The 25,700-nt window shown below is 41.0% G+C and overlaps 1 protein-coding gene across 11 annotated transcripts in view; it reads right to left on the bottom strand.

Annotated features, from left to right (window-relative positions):
* Positions 1-995: 995 nt before the first annotated feature.
* The window catches only part of Snrk (SNF related kinase), an 852,818-nt gene continuing 828,113 nt past the window's right edge, over positions 996-25,700 (bottom strand). For all 11 annotated transcript variants that reach the window (XM_071663342.1, XM_071663341.1, XM_071663344.1 and 8 more), the window contains one exon: positions 996-10,152. In XM_071663342.1, the coding sequence (XP_071519443.1) occupies positions 8,209-10,152 (1,944 nt within the window). In that variant the 3' untranslated portion in view covers positions 996-8,208. The remainder of the gene's footprint in view (positions 10,153-25,700) is intronic.

Genomic DNA, 25,700 nt, shown 5'->3' with positions numbered 1-25,700 from the left:
CTGACTTTACTCTGAAGACATTCCCAGACCATACTTCCCCTTTACCCTTGAGCTTCGTTTCACTCAAAGCCAAAACATCCAGGTTCTTTTCCTCAAACATACTACCTATCTCTCCTTTTTTCTCACCTTGGTTACATCCACACACACACACATATATAAATGGATAAAGGCAGCAAGTATGGATATGTACATGTGTCTACATGTATATGTCTGAGTCTGTATACACTGAAATGTATATGTATGTATATGTGCATGTGGGTGGGTTGGGCCATTCTTTCTTCTGTTTCCTTGTGTTACCTTGCTAACGTGGGAGTTGGGGGTAGTGAGTGGAGAAATGAAGAAGCAATATTGCTGGTGAAAGAGAAAAGAAAGGTATATAAGCACTATTTACAGGGAATGAGTGCTAATCATTGGGAGATGTATAAGAGAGCAGCAGGAGGTCAAGAGGAAGAGGAAGGGGCAGGGGTTGAAAAAAAAAGGGCAAAAAGAGTTAGGTTGAGTGAGAAATGGTCAACTTTTGGAAGTAAAAGAAGATGCTTTGGAAGTTGATAACATGTGAAAAACAAATAAACAAATGAAAACACTGATGAAGGGGCCAAATGGGGTAGTGGTAACAGGAAGTGATGTGATGGAGTGAGTATTTTGAAGAACTGTTGGATTCATTTGATGACAGGTTGGCAGGTAGAGGGTGTTCGGGGCAGGTTGGTATGGAAAGTGATGGAGTCATGAAGAGTGGCTCAGTGAAGAGAGAAAGGGTGGTGAAACCCTTTCATATGACAGAATGTGCCAAGGTGGCTGAAATGGATGGTATTGCTGTTAAATTTCTTAAGAAACGGGGTGATGGTGATTTACGTGGTTAGTTAGGACTTTCAATTTACGTATGGATCATAATGAGGTGCCTGAGGACTGGCAGAATACATGTAAAGGGACAATGTACAAGTGCAAGCAGGATAAAGGTGAGTGTTCAAACTACAGAGGTATAAAGTTGTTAAGTGGATTTCTTGGGAGTGATACATTCTTCAATGAGACTGTACTCCCAGTGATACAATTTTGCCAAAGGTAACCCTCCACTCATGGTGCAACCTCATCCAGGCAGAGTAGAGAGTTAGAGAAAGTGGTGAGTAAATATGAATAAAAGCAAGGTAATAAGGTTTAGCAGTGAAAAGAGAGGTTACTTTCAGTGGAGGGAACTTAGAGAAAGTGGAGCGTTTAAGATATCTGGGAGTGGATATGGCACAGAATGTAACCATGGGCGCTGAAGTGAGCCTCATGGAGGGTGAGGTAACCATGGAAGCTGAAGTGAGCCTTACGGAGGGTGAGGTTATCATGGAAGCTGAAGTGAGCCTTATGGAGGGTGTGGGAGCTAAAGTTCTGAGCACACTGAGGAATGTGTGGAGAGAAAGGTTATTGTCAATGAGGGTAAAGATGGGCATATTTGATGGTATAGTAGTCCTGATGATGTTGTATGGACATGAGATATGGACTCTAGACAAGAAATTATGGAAGAGGGTGAATGTGTTGGAAATGAAATGCTTGAGGACAATGTGCAAAGTGAGGAGAGTTGACTGGGTAAAAAATGATAGGGTAAGAGGGAGGTGAGGTAATGAAAATAGTTTAGTTAGAGAGCTGAAGAGGGTGTACTGAAATGGTTAGGACATATGAAGAGGATGGAGTGAGGAGAGGTTGACAGAGCATATATGGCAAAAGTGGAGGGGACAAGGAGAAAGGGAAGACCATAATTGAGGTGGAAGGACAGAATGGAAAAGGTCTTCAATGCTCAAGGCCTGAACATAAAGGAGGGTGTAAGGTGTGCACAGGGATAGAGTGATTGGAGCTATGTGATACATAAGGAGTGACATGCTGTTAATGGACAAAACCCAGGCATATGAAAAAGTAGGAACCACAAAAAGGTATGAGGGGTCTGGTTTTGGATCGGGGGTTATGGATTCAGAGTATTATACGAGACAGCTAGAGAGTGAATGTGGGCAAATGAGGACATTTCTTTGTTTGTTCCTGCTGCTATCTTGCTTATGTTTGGAAGCAGTGAACAGGTATGAAAAACAATATGCCAGCATAATTGTATTCCACCTGCTTGTGGTTGCAGTGTAAATGAAAGGTCACCTTAATTTTTTTTTTCTAAATGGGGGAAAGGGGTAGTAGAATCTTGTTGAGCTTCTCACTCCAGGGAAGTCCATCAATTTCTTGCTACCGAAAGTAGCACATCCTTGTGGCTGTAAAACCCCTTAAGAGAAAGTGCTTCGGGTAATAATAACAATAATAATAATAATAATAATAATAATAATAATAATAATAATAATAATAATAATAATTTTCTTTTTTTTTTTTCAAACTATTCGCCATTTCCCGCATCAGCAAGGTAGCGTTAAGAACAGAGGACTGGGCCTCTGAGGGAACATCCTCACCTGGCCCCCTTCTCTGTTCCTTTTTTTGGAAAATTACAAAAAAAGAAAAGAGGGGAGGATTTCCAGCCCCCCGCTCCCTCCCCTTTTAGTCGCCTTCTACGACACACAGGGAATACGTGGGAAGTATTCTTTCTCCCCTATCCTCAGGGATAATAATAATAATAACAATAATAATAATAATAATAATGACAGAGTGGCAGATATAGGGTGTTTTGGTCGAGGTGGTGTGCAAAGTGAGAGGGTTAGGGAAAATGATTTGGTAAACAGAGAAGAGGTAGTAAAAGCTTTGCGGAAGATGAAAGCCGGCAAGGCAGCAGGTTTGGATGGTATTGCAGTGGAATTTATTAAGAAAGGGGGTGACTGTATTGTTGACTGGTTGGTAAGGTTATTTAATGTATGTATGACTCATGGTGAGGTGCCTGAGGATTGGCGGAATGCGTGCATAGTGCCATTGTACAAAGGCAAAGGGGATAAGAGTGAGTGCTCAAATTACAGAGGTATAAGTTTGTTGAGTATTCCTGGTAAATTATATGGGAGGGTATTGATTGAGAGGGTGAAGGCATGTACAGAGCATCAGATTGGGGAAGAGCAGTGCGGTTTCAGAAGTGGTAGAGGATGTGTGGATCAGGTGTTTGCTTTGAAGAATGTATGTGAGAAATACAGATGGATTTATAATGTAGCATCTAAGGACCTAGAGAAGGCATATGATAGTGTTGATAGAGATGCTCTGTGGAAGGTATTAAGAATATATGGTGTGGGAGGCAAGTTGTTAGAAGCAGTGAAAAGTTTTTATCGAGGATGTAAGGCATGTGTACGTGTAGGAAGAGAGGAAAGTGATTGGTTCTCAGTGAATGTAGGTTTGCGGCAGGGGTGTGTGATGTCTCCATGGTTGTTTAATTTGTTTATGGATGGGGTTGTAAAGGAGGTAAATGCAAGAGTCCTGGAAAGAGGGGCAAGTATGAAGTCTGTTGGGGATGAGAGAGCTTGGGAAGTGAGTCAATTGTTGTTCGCTGATGATACAGCGCTGGTGGCTGATTCATGTGAGAAACTGCAGAAGCTGGTGACTGAGTTTGGTAAAGTGTGTGGAAGAAGAAAGTTGAGAGTAAATGTGAATAAGAGCAAGGTTATTAGGTACAGTAGGGGTGAGGGTCAAGTCAATTGGGAGGTGAGTTTGAATGGAGAAAAACTGGAGGAAGTGAAGTGTTTTAGATATCTGGGAGTGGATCTGTCAGCGGATGGAACCATGGAAGCGGAAGTGGATCATAGGGTGGGGGAGGGGGCGAAAATTTTGGGAGCCTTGAAAAATGTGTGGAAGTCGAGAACATTATCTCGGAAAGCAAAAATGGGTATGTTTGAGGGAATAGTGGTTCCAACAATGCTGTATGGTTGCGAGGCGTGGGCTATGGATAGAGATGTGCGCAGGAGGATGGATGTGCTGGAAATGAGATGTTTGAGGACAATGTGTGGTGTGAGGTGGTTTGATCGAGTAAGTAACGTAAGGGTAAGAGAGATGTGTGGAAATAAAAAGAGCGTGGTTGAGAGAGCAGAAGAGGGTGTTTTGAAATGGTTTGGGCACATGGAGAGAATGAGTGAGGAGAGATTGACCAAGAGGATATATGTGTCGGAGGTGGAGGGAACGAGGAGAAGAGGGAGACCAAATTGGAGGTGGAAAGATGGAGTGAAAAAGATTTTGTGTGATCGGGGCCTGAACATGCAGGAGGGTGAAAGGAGGGCAAGAAATAGAGTGAATTGGAGTCATGTGGTATACAGGGGTTGACGTGCTGTCAGTGGATTGAAGCAAGGCATGTGAAGCGTCTGGGGTAAACCATGGAAAGCTGTGTAGGTATGTATATTTGCGTGTGTGGACGTGTGTATGTACATGTGTATGGGGGGGGGGGGTTGGGCCATTTCTTTCGTCTGTTTCCTTGCGCTACCTCGCAAACGCGGGAGACAGCGACAAAGTATAAAAAAAAAAAAAAAAAAAAAAAAAAAAAAAATAATAATAATAATAATAATAATAACAACAATAATAATAGTGATATTTTGCAACTGAGCCACCACACTGTCTGTGGTATGTTAATCATAACTATGTCAGATCATCACTGCAGCTTAATCAATGATGACCTAGGATAATAAAGGAAACAGTAATGCACATTTGTACAGCACATGGCATACTTTGCTTACACATTACCCAGTCTCTGGACATATACAACAAATACCATCAAAAAAGTTTGGAGAGAAAATAATCTCCCGGTCAATTACATCAGGGTTTGCCTCACTTTAGAATAATGTTGGACATGTTATTAGGTAGGAGTATTAGGGTAGAAATAGTAAGTTGGAACAATAAGTAAACACATTAGATAGAAATAGTCGGTAGAAACATTAGTTAGAAGACTCTGAAAATACTGTGTTAGAACTGACCTCCACAAATGGCCTGTTAAGGGTGAGGCACTAAGGGCTAAGAAGCAGCATTGGAGTTCACCAGTTATGGACACTTTTTGCTGTGGCCATCCCCTTGAGGGAATGCATGTCAGAGATCTAGATAGATAGATGTTATTGCTATGGATGCTAATGATACATACAAATGGCACTGGTGGTCATGGGATTAAAAGAGTTAACTATAATGCATAATAATACTTTGATTGTATTGACACTATCAACTGGACTTAATATCTACAACACCAAATTTTGAAGATTTTTCACAAGTTCAAGTTCTAAATACTTTACCAACCATGAAGCTATGCACTTACACTCACCATAAAAAAAAAAATATATATATTCATGAGATCTTGTACTGGACAACTGGGTATTAGTGTGCTAAACAATGAAAGAGTAGCACCAAAACAAAGTATCTGGGATCATGCTCTAATCCATTTCAAGCAAGCTGATTGATAATTTCCATGATTACTGGTCTGCTGCTACAGGACACTGGAGCTAACAAAAGGCACAACACATCAGCTACAAGAGGCAGCAATTAGTAATTACCTAGATATATGTTGAGTTTCATTATGGACTTTGGTGGAAAAATGTCTTGAAAAGCAAATACAAACTGGTTAAATCAGAGACTGTTTAAACCTACAGTTAGTACAACATTAGACCAAAACTGTTCATTGGCAATTAATTATTTATTCAAATGTTTCTTCTTAAATGACAATGAGAACATTTTTGAAGTGGAGACTCACTATATCTAGGTTCACCTGTACTAAGTTGTTTTTAACCTGCAGGAATAAATACATTACACTCTGAAAAATCAAAACATACTCTCATCAGTAGTCACATAAAACTGTTATCAGCAAGTCTTGAACACAATTTGTTAATATATCTGGACTGATGAAATTTTTTCTTTTTTTCTCTTTGTCACAACTACACGTTCATCCATGTCATAAATAATCTTCCATGCTTCAAACACAACCAAGAAGCCTAAAAATTTTTGTGTAAACATAAAATCATATTAATTACCATTCAGGCATTTATAAATACAGGAGCACTTACACACTTTAAAAGCTATTCAACAACATACAAACATCTGGAAAACATGAAATAAATAACTCATTATCTGGCACAATAATTTTCTTATCTACTTTAGCTTTCTGAAGACCATAATGTGGTATGGTCAAACTGATTCAGCTTGAAGACAAGAATCATGTATTTCAAGAATTTTTGCCTTACATTATACAGTCTTGTAACAATAATACACCTGAAATACAAGATCAACTCAAGCTCACAAACAAGACAGTGATAATTTACTAATGTGTTTGCTTATAATCAGTTAGATATACCACATTACATTCTTGTAAGCTAATAAAAGTTGTTCTATCAAAAATTTCCTACAGCTACTGCTGCATCCTGTATGTGCTTAAATTACTATTTCAAGATTTTCGTAGCCTTCATAAACAATAATTTATATATAGTAAAATAGAGCCTCAGTGAAGCAGTTTTTTTTTTTTACAGCCAAAAACTTTCCGATCCATCAAATACAATGTGTCACACCAGAGACAACAGGTGGAAAAGTTTTACAGAAAGATGTCCCAATATAACCATTCTTGGCATCATCTGAAGCCCTAAGGAGATCTCCTCTTTCTACTGACAGTAAAAAATCTGCTATGAAAGAGAACCATCTACGACTGACAATCACCAATTACATCCCAAATGCAATGGTCTGGAAGAAGCTTGGGCTGGTAACATGGAATGGAAAACCCATGATAAACATAAGACCACATTAATAATGTATACAAAATTTTAAATAATTTCTTGCTGACTATAACACCAGTTATCACAACAGTTAAAGCGAAAGGAACATCACTTTTTTTTTAACAAATTTCTGTAGCCACATTGTTTACTACCTAACAAAGAACATTAAACTATATCTAAAGAGTCTTTTCCTTATACTGTGATGAAATTAGTAATTATGAGCCATATGGTTCCAATACTGCCTCAATACAACCCCACCCCCCACCAACATATGGAAATACACCATGTTAAAGTTCAGTATTCAATAGAAAAAGAAAAAAAAAGTGGCAGATTTACACTGAATAAATAAATGATGCTCAACACTAGTGCTGCGTTATGAATAATGCAATTATTGGAGGGAACCTGGGGGAGATATAGCTCGAATGGGAACAAGCTACGTTGCAACACTCATGTCATTCAAGTCCTGGACCTCTTCAAGCCTGAAGTTACTAAAACATTCCCAGCAACTTTTTCTTTCAAATTCTGGACTTACTGAGGCTGAAGTGATTGCAACATACCTGCCCTATGCTACAGATCACATTAGCTATATATGCTCTATGGCATGTACTTTGTACAAGTTTGCTATTTAACTGGAAAATTTTAACATGGCCATTAAAAAAAATAGAATTTTAACTTCACCAAAGGGTACTGTATTACAAATCTGACCAAAAGACAAGAGACACCACCAGCTTTTGCGACGGCTAAGCTTCCATGTGTACATGATGAAGACTAGGTCTTGACTAGGGTTGGCAAGATTATAATAAGTACTTGAAAAGGAGAGGAATGGAAGGATAATACAACTTAACCAGTCACAAGTAGGGGTTCAACTCATCTATGCAATAAGCATTTCTGAGATCCACATTATATGGCATTAAAGCTCAGATTTCTGTCACAAAAATATTGCCACCAGTTGAACAAACACGAAAAGTATGTACAAAGAAGTCCATTATAAAAATATTGACTGTATAAGATTCTTTGCTGTGCTTCTTAATAATTCTGAGATCCCAAGATTTGGTTATTTGTGTGGCATGTACCAGTACAATGTAAACAATATGCCTATGTCTACTTACATATTTTCATAAAGAATAACCTTTTGACTTCCAAGTATTGACATAATACACAACACCAACTACTCATTCTCCGGAACTGCCACCGTCATACTGAATACAGTCCCAATAGAAAGATAGTAATGACATGATACCAGCCCAAAATGAGTGCTGTGGCAGTAAAAGGTTGAGGAAAACACTATAGGATAGCTGGCACTTGTCAGTGGGTGAGGTGGTCCACAATGTGATGACACCTGTTCCTGGGGCCTGCCAGGCTGGGGACACAGAACTTAATAATCCATATCTACATCTCAAAATAGTTGGCTCTTCTATGTACACAACTCTTTAATTGTATCACACCCAGAAATATCTGCAATGGCAGATAACTTCCACTATTCATAAATACCAATGGATACACTTAGGGATTTGGGAAAATTTGCAACACACCTAGTTGCTCAAGGTGGGAGTTAATTTCATTTCATTATTCTTCACACACAGTTCCCAATACCTCATGACAAACTACAACATTTTGAGGTCCCTTGTATTGCCAGTGCACCATTGGACTTCTCAGAGCGATTCTTTCGCCCACCTGCATTTTGGTTGATGTCCATAACATAGTGATTTCGTCCAGGCATCAGTGATCCATTGGTAGCACTAGTCCGTAGGCAAAATTTATTTGAGGGTCTTTCCCCACATGCACTCAGAGATTCCATGTGTGACACTGATTTGGTTAGAGACGGGGAAGGTGGTGGACGAGTGATTACCTGTGAATCTGACACTGGGCGGATCCCAGTAGATCGACCAGATCGAGGAGAGTCCACCAACCCAACCACTACATCATTAGCACCAATTACTTGATGAGATCCTGATTCCTTTGGAGCAAAAGGCTGTATATCAGCTGGTGTATCTATGCCCTCAATAATGGAATCCTGACATTGTCCATTATCATCAGTTACACGTATCACTACACGATCACCCCCTAAATTTCCTGACTGCACAGACCTTGCATCACTTCCAGTTTCAAGACAGGGTCTATTTTCAATGTATATTGTAGTAACATTATCTGTAGATACAGTTATGTTATTGGAGGCACACTGCTCAAGAAGTGATGCCTCAGATACACTACATAAAGGAAGTTCTTCCTGCTCCCCACTAGCCATAACTATACAGTTTAAGGAACGACTTTCCCTCAGGGTTGTGTCTATATCTAGCATATTTTCTGTGCTACCAGTCTCCTCCTTTAAAGGTCCATTCTTGCGTTCATCATCACAAGCAGCAGACAGAGGCCTATTTCCACGAGCATTGACCTGCCCTTGTAAGCTACCATTACAGTCAAGAGAAGGGGGAAGAAGTGTCTGGTCATTAAGTTCGTCTACTGTCACTTCATGATCCCGCCGTTCATCCACTGTTTCACTATTTGTGTCTTGTAATTCACATGGTTCATCTTGCGAGTCCCGAGTGAGGTGCCGTGTAAGTGCATGTTGCTGCCGCCTCTTTCGGGCATCCTGGTCATCATCAGATGCATCTGAAGAGCTACAAGAGGCAGTTCGTGATCTCACAAGCCTATGTCTGCGCATAATGACCGGAGAAGCAACTGCACCCCCAACACTGTTCCCAGACGCTGTGCTGGCTACACGACTGTTTCCACTACTCCCCTCCCCATCTGACTCCCCTTCCTCAAAGATTTCATTAAGCATTAATTGTGGGGATGATCTGACAGAATGAAGTCTCCGATTAGGTGATGGCAAAGTTTTGAATTTATGGTTGAAGAAAGAACCCTGATTCTTTGGTGATGATGGCAACTGTTGTGGCCCTGGAGAGGTAGGAGAAGATGCCTGTGATGTAGGTGATGACGAAACAGAGGATTGAGGGGTAATTCTGGGTGGTGGCAATGTGGGACCTTGGGAAGGGACAGCAGAGAGACTGTTGTTATTATTATTATTATTATTATTGTTGTTATTATTATTGTTCATGTTTGAAGTCGGTGGTACGAGACTGCTTGGAGGTGTTGTGGCTGGGGATGTTCCTGCACTCTTAGCCCTTCCTCGTCCTAGTCCAATATTTGACGAAGGGGGAAATGGGGGTTCTGGTAAAGGTGGATCATCACCAGAGGGTGATGTGGCAGCTGATCCTTGAAGAGAGCCTTGGTGTGAACCACTGCCCCGTCGAACACACTCAAGGCGATGGAGAAGAGATAAATCTAATTTCATGTCCCTTACACACTTGTCCTTCAAAGAAGAACTACTTGATGCTCGTGATCCCCTTCTAGACCCACTTCGTGACCCACTACGTGATCCACTTCGAGATCCACTTCGTGACCCACTTCTAGACCTCTGCCCTTTGTCTAATGAGTCTTCCTCCTCCTTCTTTTCATCTATCTCCTCTCTTGGCTCTTCTTCTTCTTCTTCCTCCTCCAAGATGCTAAAAGTCCTCATACGTCCTCCAGTTCGAACCTACAAGTATTAAATATGAATCTACTTAGCTATGAAAGAATTTTAATTGTATTAAATACAACATAAAAGGAATAATTTTGCTTGAAATGTGTAAAGTTTAATAACATTTCCAAAGAGTGGATGCTATAATAAAAATATATAGATGAAATATGAATGCACTGCAAGTATGCTGACTGGTGATTTAGTATCATCACTGTTAAACTGGAAATACAGCTGCATGTCTAAATTGCTTCCAAACTTAAGAGTATGAATAAATGGAGTTGTAGCAATTTCAATGCAATTTCCTTAGCTTTAAGTATATCAACCTATCAAAAGTGCAAGTACTACTTCAGTTTTTTAAACTCATAAAATGAATACGCAAGTTCTACGTTTCTTTTCTTAATTCATAAGGTGAATATCTTCTATCTACCCAAGATGGAAATTACTGTGCACTACAATTGCATAATTGTGATATGTGTTAGCTAGAGCTCTGAAGAGCACTAAATTCTACAATCAAATACTATTAGCTGCCTTTATCTGATCAAAAGGAGTGCTATAAAACATATCTACTGCACCTAATACAGCATATTTCCAATAACTCAGCATTCGACATCTCAGAAGGTTCATTAATCATATCATGGATGGTCTGAACTATCATCTAGAAACTTGGACTGGAGTCTGAGTTACCAAATGGTAGTCTAAGTCTGAGTGCCACCTTCCAGTAAGGGGACTGGAAAAGGTACCAAAGACAATTAAGAATAAAATCAATTATAAAATCTGAACAGAGCGCATGTGTTAGTTCAAAACATGCCAAAGAGAGAGGAAACATAGTAAGCCCATGCCCATGGAAAGGACAAGGAAACTCTCCTTTTATTTCCTAATTAGTTCAAGACATGCCAAGGAAAGGAAACTGAGTAAGCCCATGCCCATAGAAGGAATGAAACAGTTCTGATCTTCTATTTCCAAAGGGAGTTATGACCACAAGGTCAGTTAAAAAATTCTTAAGTTTCTTCCTTACTTTTTTTTCTATCTAAATCACTGTATATTGCCAATGCTGATTAGAGACTCGTGAGTTTTCCTAATGAAAAGAAGGAAGTTTTTCACTCAACCATTTGACTTGAAATAACATAAAATCATTAAATATAATATTTTGTCACCAAGCATTTGCCCATTCTTTCTTTATACCAGAATTATTACCAATACTGATAAAAGCAGTATCATAACTGAACAGAAGTTTATGCAAGTATTAATATTCACTTAGTGGCATTTACAATCACACAACCCCAATGAAATAAAGTCTATTAACATTGAATGAAAATATTTTTTACATACATATTTTGTTAATGAGCACATTATGATAGAAGGTATTGAGAATATATGGTGTGGGAGGCAACTTGTTAGAAGCAGTGAAAAGTTTTTATCAAGGATGTAAGGCATGTGTACATGTAGGAAGAGAGGAAAGTGATTGCTTCTCAGTGAATGTTGGTTTGCGGCAGGGGTGTGTGATGCCTCCATGGTTGCTTAATTTGTGTATGGATGGGGTTGTTAGGGAGGTGAATGCAAGAGTTTTGGAAAAAGAGGCAAGTGTGCAATCTGTTGTGGATGAGAGAGCTTGGGAAGTGAGTCAGTTGTTGTTCGCTGATGGTGGCTGATTCGGGTGAGAAACTGCAGAAGCTGGTGATTGAGTTTGGTAAAGTGTGTGAAAGAAGAAGGCTGAGAGTAAATGTGAATAAGAGCAAGGTTATTAGGTACAGTAGGGTTGAGGGACAAGTCAATTGGGAGATAAGTTTGAATGGAGAAAAACTGGAGGAAGTGAAGTGTTTTAGATATCTGGGAGTGGATTTGGCAGCGGACGGAACCATGGAAGTGGAAGTGAATCATAGGGTGAGGGAGGGGGCAAAAGTTCTGAGAGCGCTGAAGAATGTGTGGAAGTTGAGAACATTATCTCGGAAAGCAAAAATGGGCATGTTTGAAGGAATAGTGGTTCCAACAATGTTATATGGTTGCGAGGTATGGGCTATAGATAGAGTTGTGCAGAGGAGGGTGGATGTGCTGGAAATGAGATGTTTGAGGACGATATGTGGTGTGAGGTGGTTTGATCGAGTAAGTAATAATAGGGTAAGAGAGATGTGTGGTAATAAAAAGAGTGTGGTTGAGGGAGCAGAAGAGGGTGTTTTGAAATGGCTCTTTTTATTTCCACACATCTCTCTTACCCTTACGTTACTTACTCGATCAAACCACCTCACACCACACATTGTCCTCAAACATCTCATTTCCAGCACATCCATCCTCCTGCGCACAACTCTATCCATAGCCCACGCCTCGCAACCATACAACATTGTTGGAACCACTATTCCTTCAAACATACCCATTTTTGCTTTCCGAGATAATGTTCTCGACTTCCACACACTCTTCAAGGCTCCCAGAATTTTCGCCCCCTCCCCCACCCTATGATCCACTTCCGCTTCCATGGTTCCATCCGCTGCCAGATCCACTCCCAGATATCTAAAACACTTCACTTCCTCCAGCCTTTCTCCATTCAAACTCACCTCCCAATTGACTTGACCCTCAACCCTACTGTACCTGATAACCTTGCTCTTATTCACATTTACTCTTAACTTTCTTCTTTCACACACTTTACCAAACTCAGTCACCAGCTTCTGCAGTTTCTCACATGAATCAGCCACCAGCGCTGTATCATCAGCGAACAACAACTGACTCACTTCCCAAGCTCTCTCATCCCCAACAGACTTCATACTTGCCCCTCTTTCCAAAACTCTTGCATTCACCTCCCTAACAACCCCATCCATAAACAAATTAAACAACCATGGAGACATCACACACCCCTGCCGCAAACCTACATTCACTGAGAACCAATCACTTTCCTCTCTTCCTACACGTACACATCCCTTACATCCTCGATAAAAACTTTTCACTGCTTCTAACAACTTGCTACCCACACCATATATTCTTAATACCTTCAAAAGAGCATCTCTATCAACTCTATCATATGCCTTCTCCAGATCCATAAATGCTACATACAAATCCATTTGCTTTTCTAAGTATTTCTCACATACATTCTTCAAAGCAAACACCTGATCCACACATCCTCTACCACTTCTGAAACCACACTGCTCTTCCAAAATCTGATGCTCTGTACATGCCTTCACCCTCTCAATCAATATCCTCCCATATAATTTACCAGGAATACTCAGCAAACTTATACCTCTGTAATTTGAGCACTCACTCTTATCCCCTTTGCCTTTGTACAATGGCACTATGCACGCATTCCGCCAATCCTCAGGCACCTCACCATGAGTCATACATACATTAAATAACCTTACCAACCAGTCAACAATACAGTCACCCCCTTTTTTAATAAATTCCACTGCAATACCATCCAAACCTGCTGCCTTGCCGGCTTTCATCTTCCGCAAAGCTTTTACTACCTCTTTCCTGTTTACCAAATCATTTTCCCTAACCCTCTCACTTTGCACACCACCTCGACCAAAACACCCTATATCTGCCACTCTATCATCAAACACATTCAACAAACCTTCAAAATACTCACTCCATCTCCTTCTCACATCACCACTACTTGTTATCACCTCACCATTTGCGCGCTTCACTGAAGTTCCCATTTGCTCCCTTGTCTTACGCACTTTATTTACCTCCTTCCAGAACATCTTTTTATTCTCCCTAAAATTTAATGATACTCTCTCACCCCAACTCTCATTTGCCCTTTTTTTCACCTCTTGCACCTTTCTCTTGACCTCCTGTCTCTTTCTTTTATACATCTCCCACTCAATACATATATATATACGTTGAGATGTATAGGTATATAGTTTTCTGCTTGTGTCTTATGAGTTGGTATCAAATATTTTGTGCATGATGGCACCCCCTATATCAACACAAGATACACATAATTAGCACTATTCCTTAGCCCCAAAGTTATTAGATTTGAGACAAAAGTGGGTGTAAAAATATACAGGAGATTTTTCAATTAAAAGAGTGAACAATATGAAGTTTTGGTACTGTGTTTGAAACAGTAACAGTTCAACAGTGGAAAGAAATCAGTGGTTAATATTTTTTTGTAATCCAAATTTCTGTTGTTTTCCATGCAGTATTCCAATTCAACATTTTATATCTCTTGTGTAAATTATTAATATCAACATATTTGATAAACAGATGAAGAAAGACCCATCCTCTCTCTCTCTCCCTCTTTCTATCTCTCTCTCTCTCTCTCTCTCTCTCTCTATATATATATACATATATTATATTATATTGTATCTATATATTTCATTATACTTACTCGCCGTCCCCCATGTTAGCGCAAGGAAACAGACGAGGGATGGCCCAACCCACCCATATACACATGTATATAAATAAATTTTGGATGTTAATGTTCTGAGAAGGGCAGCTGGAGGGATGTCTGATCACTATCTTGTGGAGGTGAAGGAGAAGATTTGTAGAGGTTTTCAGAAAAGAAGAGAGAATGTTGGGGAGAAGAGTGGTAAGAATAAATGAGCTTGGAAAGAAGACCTGTGTAAGGAAGTACTAGGAGAGATTGAGAGCAGAGTGGCAAAAGGTGAGAGCAAGTGAGGTAAGGGGAGTGGCAGAGGAATGGGATGTATTTAGGGAAGCAGTGACAGTTTGTGCAAAAGATGCATGTGGCATGAGAAAAGTGGGAGGTGGGAAGATTAGAAAGGGTAGTGAGCAGTGGGATGAAAAAATAAGATTGTTAGTGAAAGAGAAGAGAGAGGAGTTTGGACGATTTTTGCAAGGAAGTAGTGCAAATGACCGGGAGATGTATAACAGAAAGTGGCAGGAGGTCAAGAGAAGTGCAAGAGGTGAAAAAGAGGGCAAATAAGAGTTGAGGAGAGTATCATTAAAATTTTGAGGAGAATAAAAAGATGTTTTGGAAGGAGATAAATAAAGAGCGTAAGACGAGAACAAATGGGAACATTGGTGAAGGGGACATATGAGGAGGTAATAACAAGTAGTGATGAAGTGAGGAGATGCAGTGAGTATTTTGAAGGTTTGTTGAATGTGTTTGAAAATAGAGTGGCAGATATAGGGTGTTTTGGTCGGGGTGGTGTGCAGAGTGAGAGGGTCAGGGAGAATGGTTTGGTAAACCGATAAAGGTAGTGAAAGCTTTGCTGATGATGAAAGGCGGCAAGAAGGCGGGTTTGGATGGTATTGCAGTGGGATTTATCAAAAAAGGGGGTGACTGTGTTGTTGAATGGCACAATGCATGCATAGTGCCATTGTACAAAGCTGTACGGGATAAGGGTGAGTGTTCAAATTACAGATGCAAAAGTTTGTTGAGTATTCCTGGTTAGTTATATGGAAGGATATTGATTGAGAGGGTAAATCATGTACAGAGCATCAGAATGGGGATGAGCAGTGTGGTTTCAAAAGTGACAGCTGTTTGCTTTAAAGAATGTAAGTGAGAAATACTTAGAAAAACAGAGGGATTTACAAGTAGCATTTATGGATCTGGAGAAGGCATCTGATAGGGTTGACAAGGATGCTTTGTGGAAGGCTTTAAGAGCACATGGTGTGGGAGATAAGTTGCTAGAAGCAATGAAAAGTTTTTACCAAGGATGTAAGGCATGTGTACGAGTAGGAAGAGAGGAAAGTGATTGGTTTCCAGTGAATGTCGGTTTGGGGTTGGGGTGTGTGATGTCTCTTTGTTTGTTTAATTTGTTTACGGAAGGGGTGGTTAGGGAGGGGAATGCAAGAGTTTTGGAGAGAAGAGCAAGTATGCAGTATGTTGTGGATGAGAGGGCTTGGGAAGTGGGTCAGTTGTTGTTTGCTGATGATACAGCGCTGGTGACTGATTAAGGTGAGAAACTGTAGAGGTTGGTGACTGAGTTTGGTAAAGTGTGTAAAAGAAAAAAGTTGACAGTAAATATGAATAAGAGCAAGGTTATTAGGTTCAGTTGGGTTGAGGGACAAGTTAACAGGGAGGTAAGTTTGCATGGAGAAAAACTGGAGGATGTGAATTGTTTTTGATATCTGGGAATGGACTTAGCAGCAGATAGAATTGTGGAAGCGGAAGTGAAACACAGGGTGCGGGAGGGTTTCAAAGGTTCTGGGAGCATTGAAGAATGTATGGACGGCAAGAATGTTATCTCGGAGAGCAAAAATGGGTATTTTTGAAGGAATAGTGGTTCCAACAATGTTATATGGTTGCGAGGCATGGTCTATAGATAGGGTTGTGCGGAGGAGGGCGGATGTGTTGGAAATTAAATGCTTGAGGACAATATGTGGTGTGAGGTGGCACGATCGAGTAAGTAATGAAAGGGTAAAAGAGATGCATGGTAATAAAAAGAGTGTGGTTGAGAGAGCAGAAGAGGTTGTTGAAATAGTTTGGACACACGGAGAGAATGAGTGAGGAAAGGTCTGTGGGTCCTGGATGTGGAAAGGGAGCTGGGTTTCGGTGCATTACATATGACAGCTAGACACTGAGTATGAATGAATGTGGCCTTTTTTGTCTTTTCCTGGTGTTAATTCACTAGTGTGTGTGTGTGTGTGTGTGTGTGTGTGCTATTCCATGCCTTTTCTTTTATACATCTCTCAGTCATTTGCACTACTTCCCTGCAGAAATCGTCCAAACGCCTCTCTCTTCTTTTTCATCAACAATTTTACTTCTTCATCCCAACATTCACTATCCTTTCTAATCTGCCCACCTCCCACCTTTCTCATGCCACAGCATCTCTTGCGCAAGCCATCACTGCTTCACTAAGTACATCCCATTCCTCCCCCACTCCCCTTACGTCATTTGCTCTTACCTTTTGCCATTCTGCACTCAATCTCTCCTGGTACTTCCTCACACAAGTCTCCTTTCCAAGCTCACTTACTCTCACCACTCTCTTCTCCCCAACATTCTCTCTTCTTTTCTAAATACCTCTACAAATCTTCACCTTCGCCTCCACAAGATAGTGATTCCCCATCCCTCCAGCTGCCCCTCTCAACACATTAACATCCAAAAGTCTCTCTTTTACATGCCTATCAATTAACACGTAATCCAATAATGGCCTTTGATCATCTCTCCTACTCACATACGTATTCTTATGTATATCTCTTTTTCTAAACCAGCTATTCCCAATTGCCAGTCTTTTTTCAGCACACAAGTCCACATGCTCTTCACCATTTCCATTTACAACACTGAATACCCCCATGTACACCAATTATACCCTCCACTGCCACATTACTCACCTTTGTATTCAAATCACCAATCACTATAACCCAGTCTCGTGCATATGTCTGTAGACATTCATTTATTTTTTTTCTTTTTATTATACTTAATTGCAGTCTCCCGTGTTAGCAAGGTAGTGCAGGGAACAGATGAGGTATGGCACAACCCACTGATATACATATGTATAAACATAAACGCCCACACAAGCACATATACATTTCAACATATACATACACAGACATATACACATGTACACGTGTACATATCCATACTTGCTGCCCTCATCCATTCCTGTTGCCACCCCACAACACATGAAATAGCACCTCCCCTACACACAGTTTCTAACTGTCATGTGTAATGCACCGATGCCACACCTACCTTTCCACATCCACGCCCCACAGACCTTTCCATGGTTCACCCCAGACACTCCACACGCCCTGGTTCAATCCACTGACAGCACATCGACCCCAGTATACCACATTGTTCCAATTCACTCTATTCCTTGTACGCCTTTCACCCTCCTGTATGTTCAGGCCCCGATTGCTTAAAATCTTTTTCGCTCCATTCTTTCACATCCAATTTGGTCTTCCGCTTCTCTTTCTTCCCTCCACCTCTGACACATATATCCTCTTTGTCAATTTTTCCTCACTCATTCTCTCCATATGCGTCCAAACTATTTCAACACACCATCTTCTGCTCTCTTAACCACACTTTTTTATTATCATACATCTATCTTCCCCTCCTTGTATTTTAACTCTCTATAAAAGGGGAAACAGAAGAAGGAGTCACGCGAGGAGTGCTCATCCTCCTCGAAGGCTCAGATTGGGGTGTATAAATGTGTGTGGATGTAACCAAGATGAAAAAAAAGGAGAGACAGGTAGTATGGTAGTATGTTTGAGGAAATGAACCTGGATGTTTTGGCTCTGAGTGAAACGAAGCTCAAAGGTAAAGGGGAAGAGTGCTCTGGGAATGTCTTGGGAGTAAAGTCAGGGATTTGTGAGAGGACAAGAGCAAGGGAAGGAGTAGCACTACTCCTAAAACAGGAATGGTGGGAGTATGTGATAGAGTGTAAGAAAGTAAACTCTAGATTGATATGGGTAAAACTGAAAGTGGATGGAGAGAGATGGGTGATTATTGGTGCATATGCACCTGGGCATGAGAAGAAAGATCATGAGAGGCAAGTGTTTTGGGAGCAGCTGAGTGTGTTAGTAGTTTTGATACATGAGACCGGGTTATAGTGATGGGTGATTAGAATGCAAAAGTGAGTAATGTGGCAGTTGAGGGAATAATTGGTGTACATGGGGTGTTCAGTATTGTAAATGGAAATGGTAAAGAGCCTGTACATTTATGTGCTGAAAAAGGACTAGTGATTGGGAATACCTGATTTAAAAAGAGATATACATAAATATATGTATGTAAGTAGGAGAGATGGCCAGAGAGCATTACTAGATTACGTGTTGATTGATAGGTGCACAAAAGAGAGACTTTTGGATGTTAATGTGCTGAGGGGTACAACTGGACAGATGTCTGATCATTATCTTGGGGAGGTGAAGGTGAAGATTTGCAGAGGTTTTCAGAAAAGAAGAGAGAATGTTGGGGTGAAGAGAGTGGTGAGAGTAAGTGAGCTTGGGAAGGAGACTTGTGTGAGGAAGTACCAGGAGAGACTGAGTACAGAATGGAAAAAAGTGAGAACAAAGGACGTATGGGGAGCGGGGGAGGAATGGGATGTCTTTAGGGAAGCAGTGATGGCTTGCGCAAAAGATGCTTGTGGCATGAGAAGCATGGGAGGTGGGCAGATTAGAAAGGGTAGTGAGTGGTGGGATGAAGAAGTAAGATTATTAGTGAAAGAGCAGAGAGGCATTTGGACGATTTTTGCAGGGAAATAATGCAAATGACTGGAAGATGTATAAAAGAAAGAGGCAGGAGGTCAAGAGAAAGGTGCAAGAGGTGAAAAAGAGGGCAAATGAGAGTTGGGGTGAGAGAGTATCATTGAATTTTAGGGAGAATAAAAAGATGTTTTGGAAGGAGGTAAATAAAGTGCGTAAGAAAAGGGAACAAACGGGAACATCAGTGAAGGGGGCTAATGGAGATTTGTTAACGAGTAGTAGTGATATAAGAAGGATATGGAGTGAGTATTTTGAAGGTTTGTTGAATGTGTTTGATGATAGAGAAGCAGATATAGGGTGTTTTGTTCGAGGTGGTGAGCAAAGTGAGAGGGTTAGGGAGAATGATTTGGCAAACAGAGAAGAGGTAGTATAAGCTTTGTGGAAGATGAAAGCCAGCAAGGCAGCGAGTTTGGATAGTACTGCAGTGGAATTTATTAAAAATGGGGGTGACTATATTGTTGACTGGTTGGTAAGGTTACTAAATGTATTTATGACTCATGGTGAGGTGCCTGAAGATTGGCAGAATGCTTGCATAGTGCCATTGTACAAAGGCAAAGGGGACAAAAGTCAGTGCTCAAATTACAGAGGTATAAGTCTGTTGAGGATTCCTGGGAAATTATATGGGAGGGTACTGATTGAGAGGGTGTAGGCATGTACAGAGCATCAGACTGGGGAAGAGCAGTGTGGTTTCAGAAGTGGTAGAGGATGTGTGGATCAGGTGTTTGCTTTGAGGAATGTATGTGAGATATACTTAGAAAGGCAAATGGATTTGTATGTACCATTTATGGATCTAGAGAAGGTATATGATAGAGTTGATAGAGATGCGCTGTGGAAGGTATTAAGAATATATGGTGTGGGAGGCAAGTTATTAGAAGCAGTGAAAAGTTTTTATCGAGGATGTAAGGCATGTGAACGAGTAGGAAGAGAGGAAAGTGACTCGTTCTCAGTGAATGTTGGTTTACAGCAGGGGTGCATGATGTCTCCATGGTTTTTTTAATTTGTTTACGGATGGGGTTGTTAGGGAGGTGAATGCAAAGGTCTTGGAAAGAGGGGCAAGCATGCAGTCTGTTGTGGATGAGAGAGCTTGGGAAGTGAGTCAGTTGTTGTTCGCTGATGATACAGCGCTGGTGGCTGATTCAGGTCAGAAACTGCAGAAGCTGGTGACTGAGTTTGGTAAAGAATGTGAAAGAAGAAACTTGAGAGTAAATGTGAATAAGAGCAAGGTTATTAGGTACAGTAGGGTTGAGGGACAAGTCAATTGGGAGGTATGTTTGAATGGAGAAAAGCTGGAGAAAGTGAAGTGTTTTAGATGTCTGGGAGTGGATTTGGCAGGAGATGGAACCATGGAAGCGGAAATGAATCACTGGGTGGGGGAGGGGGCGAAAGCTTTGGGAGCGTTGAAAAATGTGTGGAAGTCAAGAACGTTATCTTGGAAAGCAAAAATGGGTATGTTTGAAGGAATAGTGGTTCCAATAATGTTATATGGTTGTGAGGCGTGAGCTATAGATAGAGGTGTGTGGAGAAGGGTGGATGTGCTGGAAATGAGATGTTTTGAGGACAATACATGGTGTGAGGTGGTTTGATTGAGTAAGTAATGAAAGGGTAAGAGAGATGTGTGGTAATAAAAGAGTGTGGTTGAGAGAGCAGAAGAGGGTGTTTTGGAATGGTTTGGTCACATGGAGAGAATGAGTGAGGAAAGATTGACAAATAGGATATACGTGTCAGAGGTGGAGGGAACGAGAAGTGGGAGACCAAATTGGAGGTGGAAAGATGGAGTGAAAAAGATTTTGAGTGATCAGGGCTTGAACATTTAGGAAGGTGAAAGGCGTGCAAGGAATAGAGTGAACTGGAACGATGTGGTATACCAGGGTCGATGTGCTGTCAATGGATTGAACCAGGGCATGTGAAGCATCTGGGGTAAACCATGAAAAGTTTTGTGGGGCCTGGATGTGGAAAGGGAGCTGTGGTTTCGGTGCATTATACATGACAGCTAGAGACTGAGTGTGAACGAATGTGGCCTTTGATGTCTTTTCTTAGTGCTAACTCGCACACATGCAGGGGGAGGGGGTTTGTCATTTCATGTGTAGCGGGGTGGCAACGGAAATGAATAACGGCAGACAGTATGAATTATGTACATGTGTATATATGTATATGTCTGTGTGTATATATATATATATATATATATATATATATATATATGTATACGTTGAGATGTATAGGTATGTATATGTGCGTGTGTGGACGTGTATGAATATGCATGTGTATGTGGGTGGATAGGGCCATTCTTTTGTCTGTTTCCTTGTGCTACCTCACTAACCTCGGAGACAGCAACAAAGTATAACAAATAAAATAAATATAGATCATCCTTGGGATAGGAGAGAGAATACTTCCCACGCATTCCCCACGTGTCATAGAAGGTGATTTAAGGGGACGGGAGTAGGGGGCTAGAAACTCTCCCCTCTTTGTATTTTGACTTTCTAAAAGGGGAAACAGAAGAGGGAGTCATGCGTGAAGTGCTCATCCTCCTTGAAGGCTCAGACTGAGTGAAACGAAGCTCAAGGGTAAAGGGGAAGAGTGGTTTGGGAATGTTTTGGGAGTAAAGTCAGAGGTTGGTGAGAGGACAAGAGAAAGGGAAGGAGTAGCACTACTCCTGAAACAGTTGTGGGAGTATGTGATAGAGTGTAAGAAAGTAAACTCTAGATTGATATGGGTAAAACTGAAAGTGGATGGAGAGAAATGGGTGATTATTGGTGCCTATGCACCTGGGCATGAGAAGAAAGTGTTTTGGGACTAACTGAGTGAGTGTGTTAGTAGTTTTGATGTACGAAACCAGGTTATAGTGATGGGTGATTTGAATACAAAGGTGAGTAATGCAGCAGTTGAGGGAGTAATTGGTGTACATGGGGTGTTCAGTGTTGTAAATGGAAATAATGGTGAAGAGCTTGTAGATTTGTGTGCTGAAAAAGGACTGGTGATTGGGAATACCTGGTTTAAAAGGAGACATATACATAAGTATGTAAGTAGGTGAGATGGCCAGAGAGCGTTATTGGATTACGTGTTAATTGATAGGCGCATGAAAGAGAGACTTTTGGATGTTAATGTGCTGTGAGGTGCAACTGGAGGGATGTCTGATCATTATCTCGTGGAGGCAAAGGTGAAGATTTGTAAAGGTTTTCAGAAAAGGAGAGAGAATGGTGGGGTGATGAGAGTGGTGAGAGTAAGTGAGCTTGGGAAGGAGACCTGTGTGAGGAAGTACCAGGAAAGACTAAGGGCAGAATGGAAAAAGGTGAGAGCAAAGGAAGTAAGGGGAGGAATGGGATGTATTTAATATACGAAGCAGGGATGGCTTGCACAAAAGATGCTTGCATGAGAAGCGTGGGAGGTGGGCTGACTAGAAAGGGTAGTGAGTGGTGGGATGTAGAAGGAAGATTATTGGTGAAAGAGAAGAGAGAGGCATTTGAATGATTTTTGCAAGGAAATAATGCAAAGGACTAGGAGATGTATAAAAGAAATAGGCAGGAGGTCAAGAGAAAAATGCAAGAGGTGAAAAAGAGGGCAAATGAGAGTTGGGGTGAGAGAGTATCATTAAATTTTTGGGAGAATAAAAAGACGTTTTGGAAGGAGGTAAATAAAGTGCATAAGACATGAGAACAAATGGGAACACCGATGAAGGGGGCTAATGGGGAGGCAATAACAAGTAGTGGTGATGTGAGAAGGAGATGGAGTGAGTATTTTGAAGGATTATTAAATATGTTAGATGACAGAGTGGCAAATGAGAGTTGGGGGTGAGAGAGTATCACTGAATTTTGGGGAGAATAAAAAGATGTTTTGGAAGGAGGTAAAAATGTGTTAGATGACAGAGTGGCAAATGAGAGTTGGGGGCGAGAGAGTATCATTAAATTTTAGAGAGAATAAAAAGATGTTTTGGAAGGAGGTAAATAAAATGCGTAAGACGAGGTAACAAATGGGAACATCAGTGAAGGGGGGCTAATGGGGAGGTGATAACAAGTAGTGGTGATGGGAGAAAGGAGATGCAGTGAGTATTTTGAAGGTTTGTTGAATGTGTTTGATGATAGAGTGGCAGATACAGGGTGTTTTGGTTGAGGTGGTGCGCAAAGTGAGAGGGCTAGGGAGAATGATTTGGTAAACAGAGAAGAGGTAGTAAAAGCTTTGTGGAAGATGAAAGCCGGTAAGGCAGCGGGTTTGGATGGTATTGCAGTGAAATTTATTAAAAAAAAAGGGGGTGACTGTATTGTTGACTAGTTGGTAAGGTTATTTAATGTATGTATGACTCATGGTGAGGTGCCTGAGGATTTGCGGAATGCTTGCATAGTGCCATTGTACAAAGGCAAAGGGGATAAGAGTGAGTGCTCTTATTACAGAGGTATAAGTTTGTTGAGTATTCCTGGGAAATTATATGGGAGGGTATTGATTGAGAGGGTGAAGGCATGTACAGAGCATCAGATTGGGGAAGAGCAGTGTGGTTTCAGAACTGGTAGAGGATGTGTGGATCAGATGTTTGCTTTGAAAAATGTATGTGAGAAATACTTAGAAAAGCAGATGGATTTGTATGTAGCATTTATGGATCTGGAGAAGGCATATGATAGAGTTGACAGAGATGCTCTGTGGAAGGAATTAAGAATATATGGTGTGGGAGGCAAGTTGTTAGAGGTAGTGAAAAGTTTTTATTGAGGATGTAAGGCATGTGTATGAGTAGGAAGAGAGGAAAGTGATTGGTTCTCGGTGAATGTTGGTTTGCGGCAGAGGTGCGTGATGTCTCCAAGGTTGTTTAATTTGTTTATGGATGGGGTTGTTAGAGGGGTGAATGCAAGAGATTTGGCAAGAGGGGCAAGCATGCAGTCTGTTGTGGACGAGTGAGTCAGTTGTTCGCTGATGATACAGCGCTGGTGGCTGATTTGGGTGAGAAACTGCAGAAGCTGGTGACTGAGTTTGGTAAAGTGTGTGAAAGAAGAAAGCTGAGAGTAAATGTGAATAAGAGCAAGGTTGTTAGGTACAGTAGGGTTGAGGGACAAGTCAATTGGAAGGTAAGTTTGAATGGAGAAAAACTGGAGGATTTGAAGTGTTTCAGATATCTGGGAGTGGATTTGGCACCAGATGGAACCATGGAAGTGGAAGTGAATCATAGGGTGGGGGAGGGGGCGAAAGCTTTGGGAGTGTTGAAAAATGTGTGGAAGTTGAGAACGTTATCTTGGAAAGCAAAAATGGGTATGTTTGAAGGAATAGTGGTTCCAACAATGCTATATGGTTGCGAGGCATGGGGTATAGATAGAGTTGTGCGGAGGAGGGTGGATGTGCTGGAAATGAGATGTTTGAGGACAATATGTGAGGTGGTTTGATCGAGTAAGTAATGAAAGGGTAAGAGAGATGTGTGGTAATGAAAAGTGTGGTTGAGAGAGCAGAAGAGGGTGTTTTGAAATGGTTTGGTCACATAGAGAGAATGAGTGAGGAAAGATTGAAAGAGGATATATGTGTCAGAGGTGGAGTGAACGAGAAGAATGGGAGACCAAATTGGAGGTGGAAAGATGGAGTGAAAAAGATTTTGAGCGATCAGGGCTTGAACATGCAGGAGGGTGAAAGGTGTGCAAGGAATAGAGTGAACTGGAATGATGTGGTATACCGGGTCGATGTGCTGTCAAAGGATTGAACCAGGGCATGTGAAGCGTCTGGGGTAAACCATGAAAGTTCTGTGGGGCCTGGATGTGGAAAGGGAGCTATGGTTTCGGTGCATTATACATGATAGCTAGAGACTGAGTGTGAGTGAATGTGGCCTTTGATGTCTTTTCTTAGTGCTAACTCGCACACATGCAGGGGGAGGGGGTTTGTCATTTCATGTGTAGCGGGGTGGCAACGGAAATGAATAACGGCAGACAGTATGAATTATGTACATGTGTATATATGTATATGTCTGTGTGTATATATATATATATATATATATATATATATATATATATATGTATACGTTGAGATGTATAGGTATGTATATGTGCGTGTGTGGACGTGTATGAATATGCATGTGTATGTGGGTGGATAGGGCCATTCTTTTGTCTGTTTCCTTGTGCTACCTCACTAACCTCGGAGACAGCAACAAAGTATAACAAATAAAATAAATATAGATCATCCTTGGGATAGGAGAGAGAATACTTCCCACGCATTCCCCACGTGTCATAGAAGGTGATTTAAGGGGACGGGAGTAGGGGGCTAGAAACTCTCCCCTCTTTGTATTTTGACTTTCTAAAAGGGGAAACAGAAGAGGGAGTCATGCGTGAAGTGCTCATCCTCCTTGAAGGCTCAGACTGAGTGAAACGAAGCTCAAGGGTAAAGGGGAAGAGTGGTTTGGGAATGTTTTGGGAGTAAAGTCAGAGGTTGGTGAGAGGACAAGAGAAAGGGAAGGAGTAGCACTACTCCTGAAACAGTTGTGGGAGTATGTGATAGAGTGTAAGAAAGTAAACTCTAGATTG

This window comes from Panulirus ornatus, chromosome 7, assembly GCF_036320965.1.
Source record: "Panulirus ornatus isolate Po-2019 chromosome 7, ASM3632096v1, whole genome shotgun sequence".
In the NCBI taxonomy this organism is placed as follows: Eukaryota; Metazoa; Arthropoda; class Malacostraca; order Decapoda; family Palinuridae; genus Panulirus; species Panulirus ornatus.
This window is presented reverse-complemented; position numbering and strand designations above follow the sequence as displayed.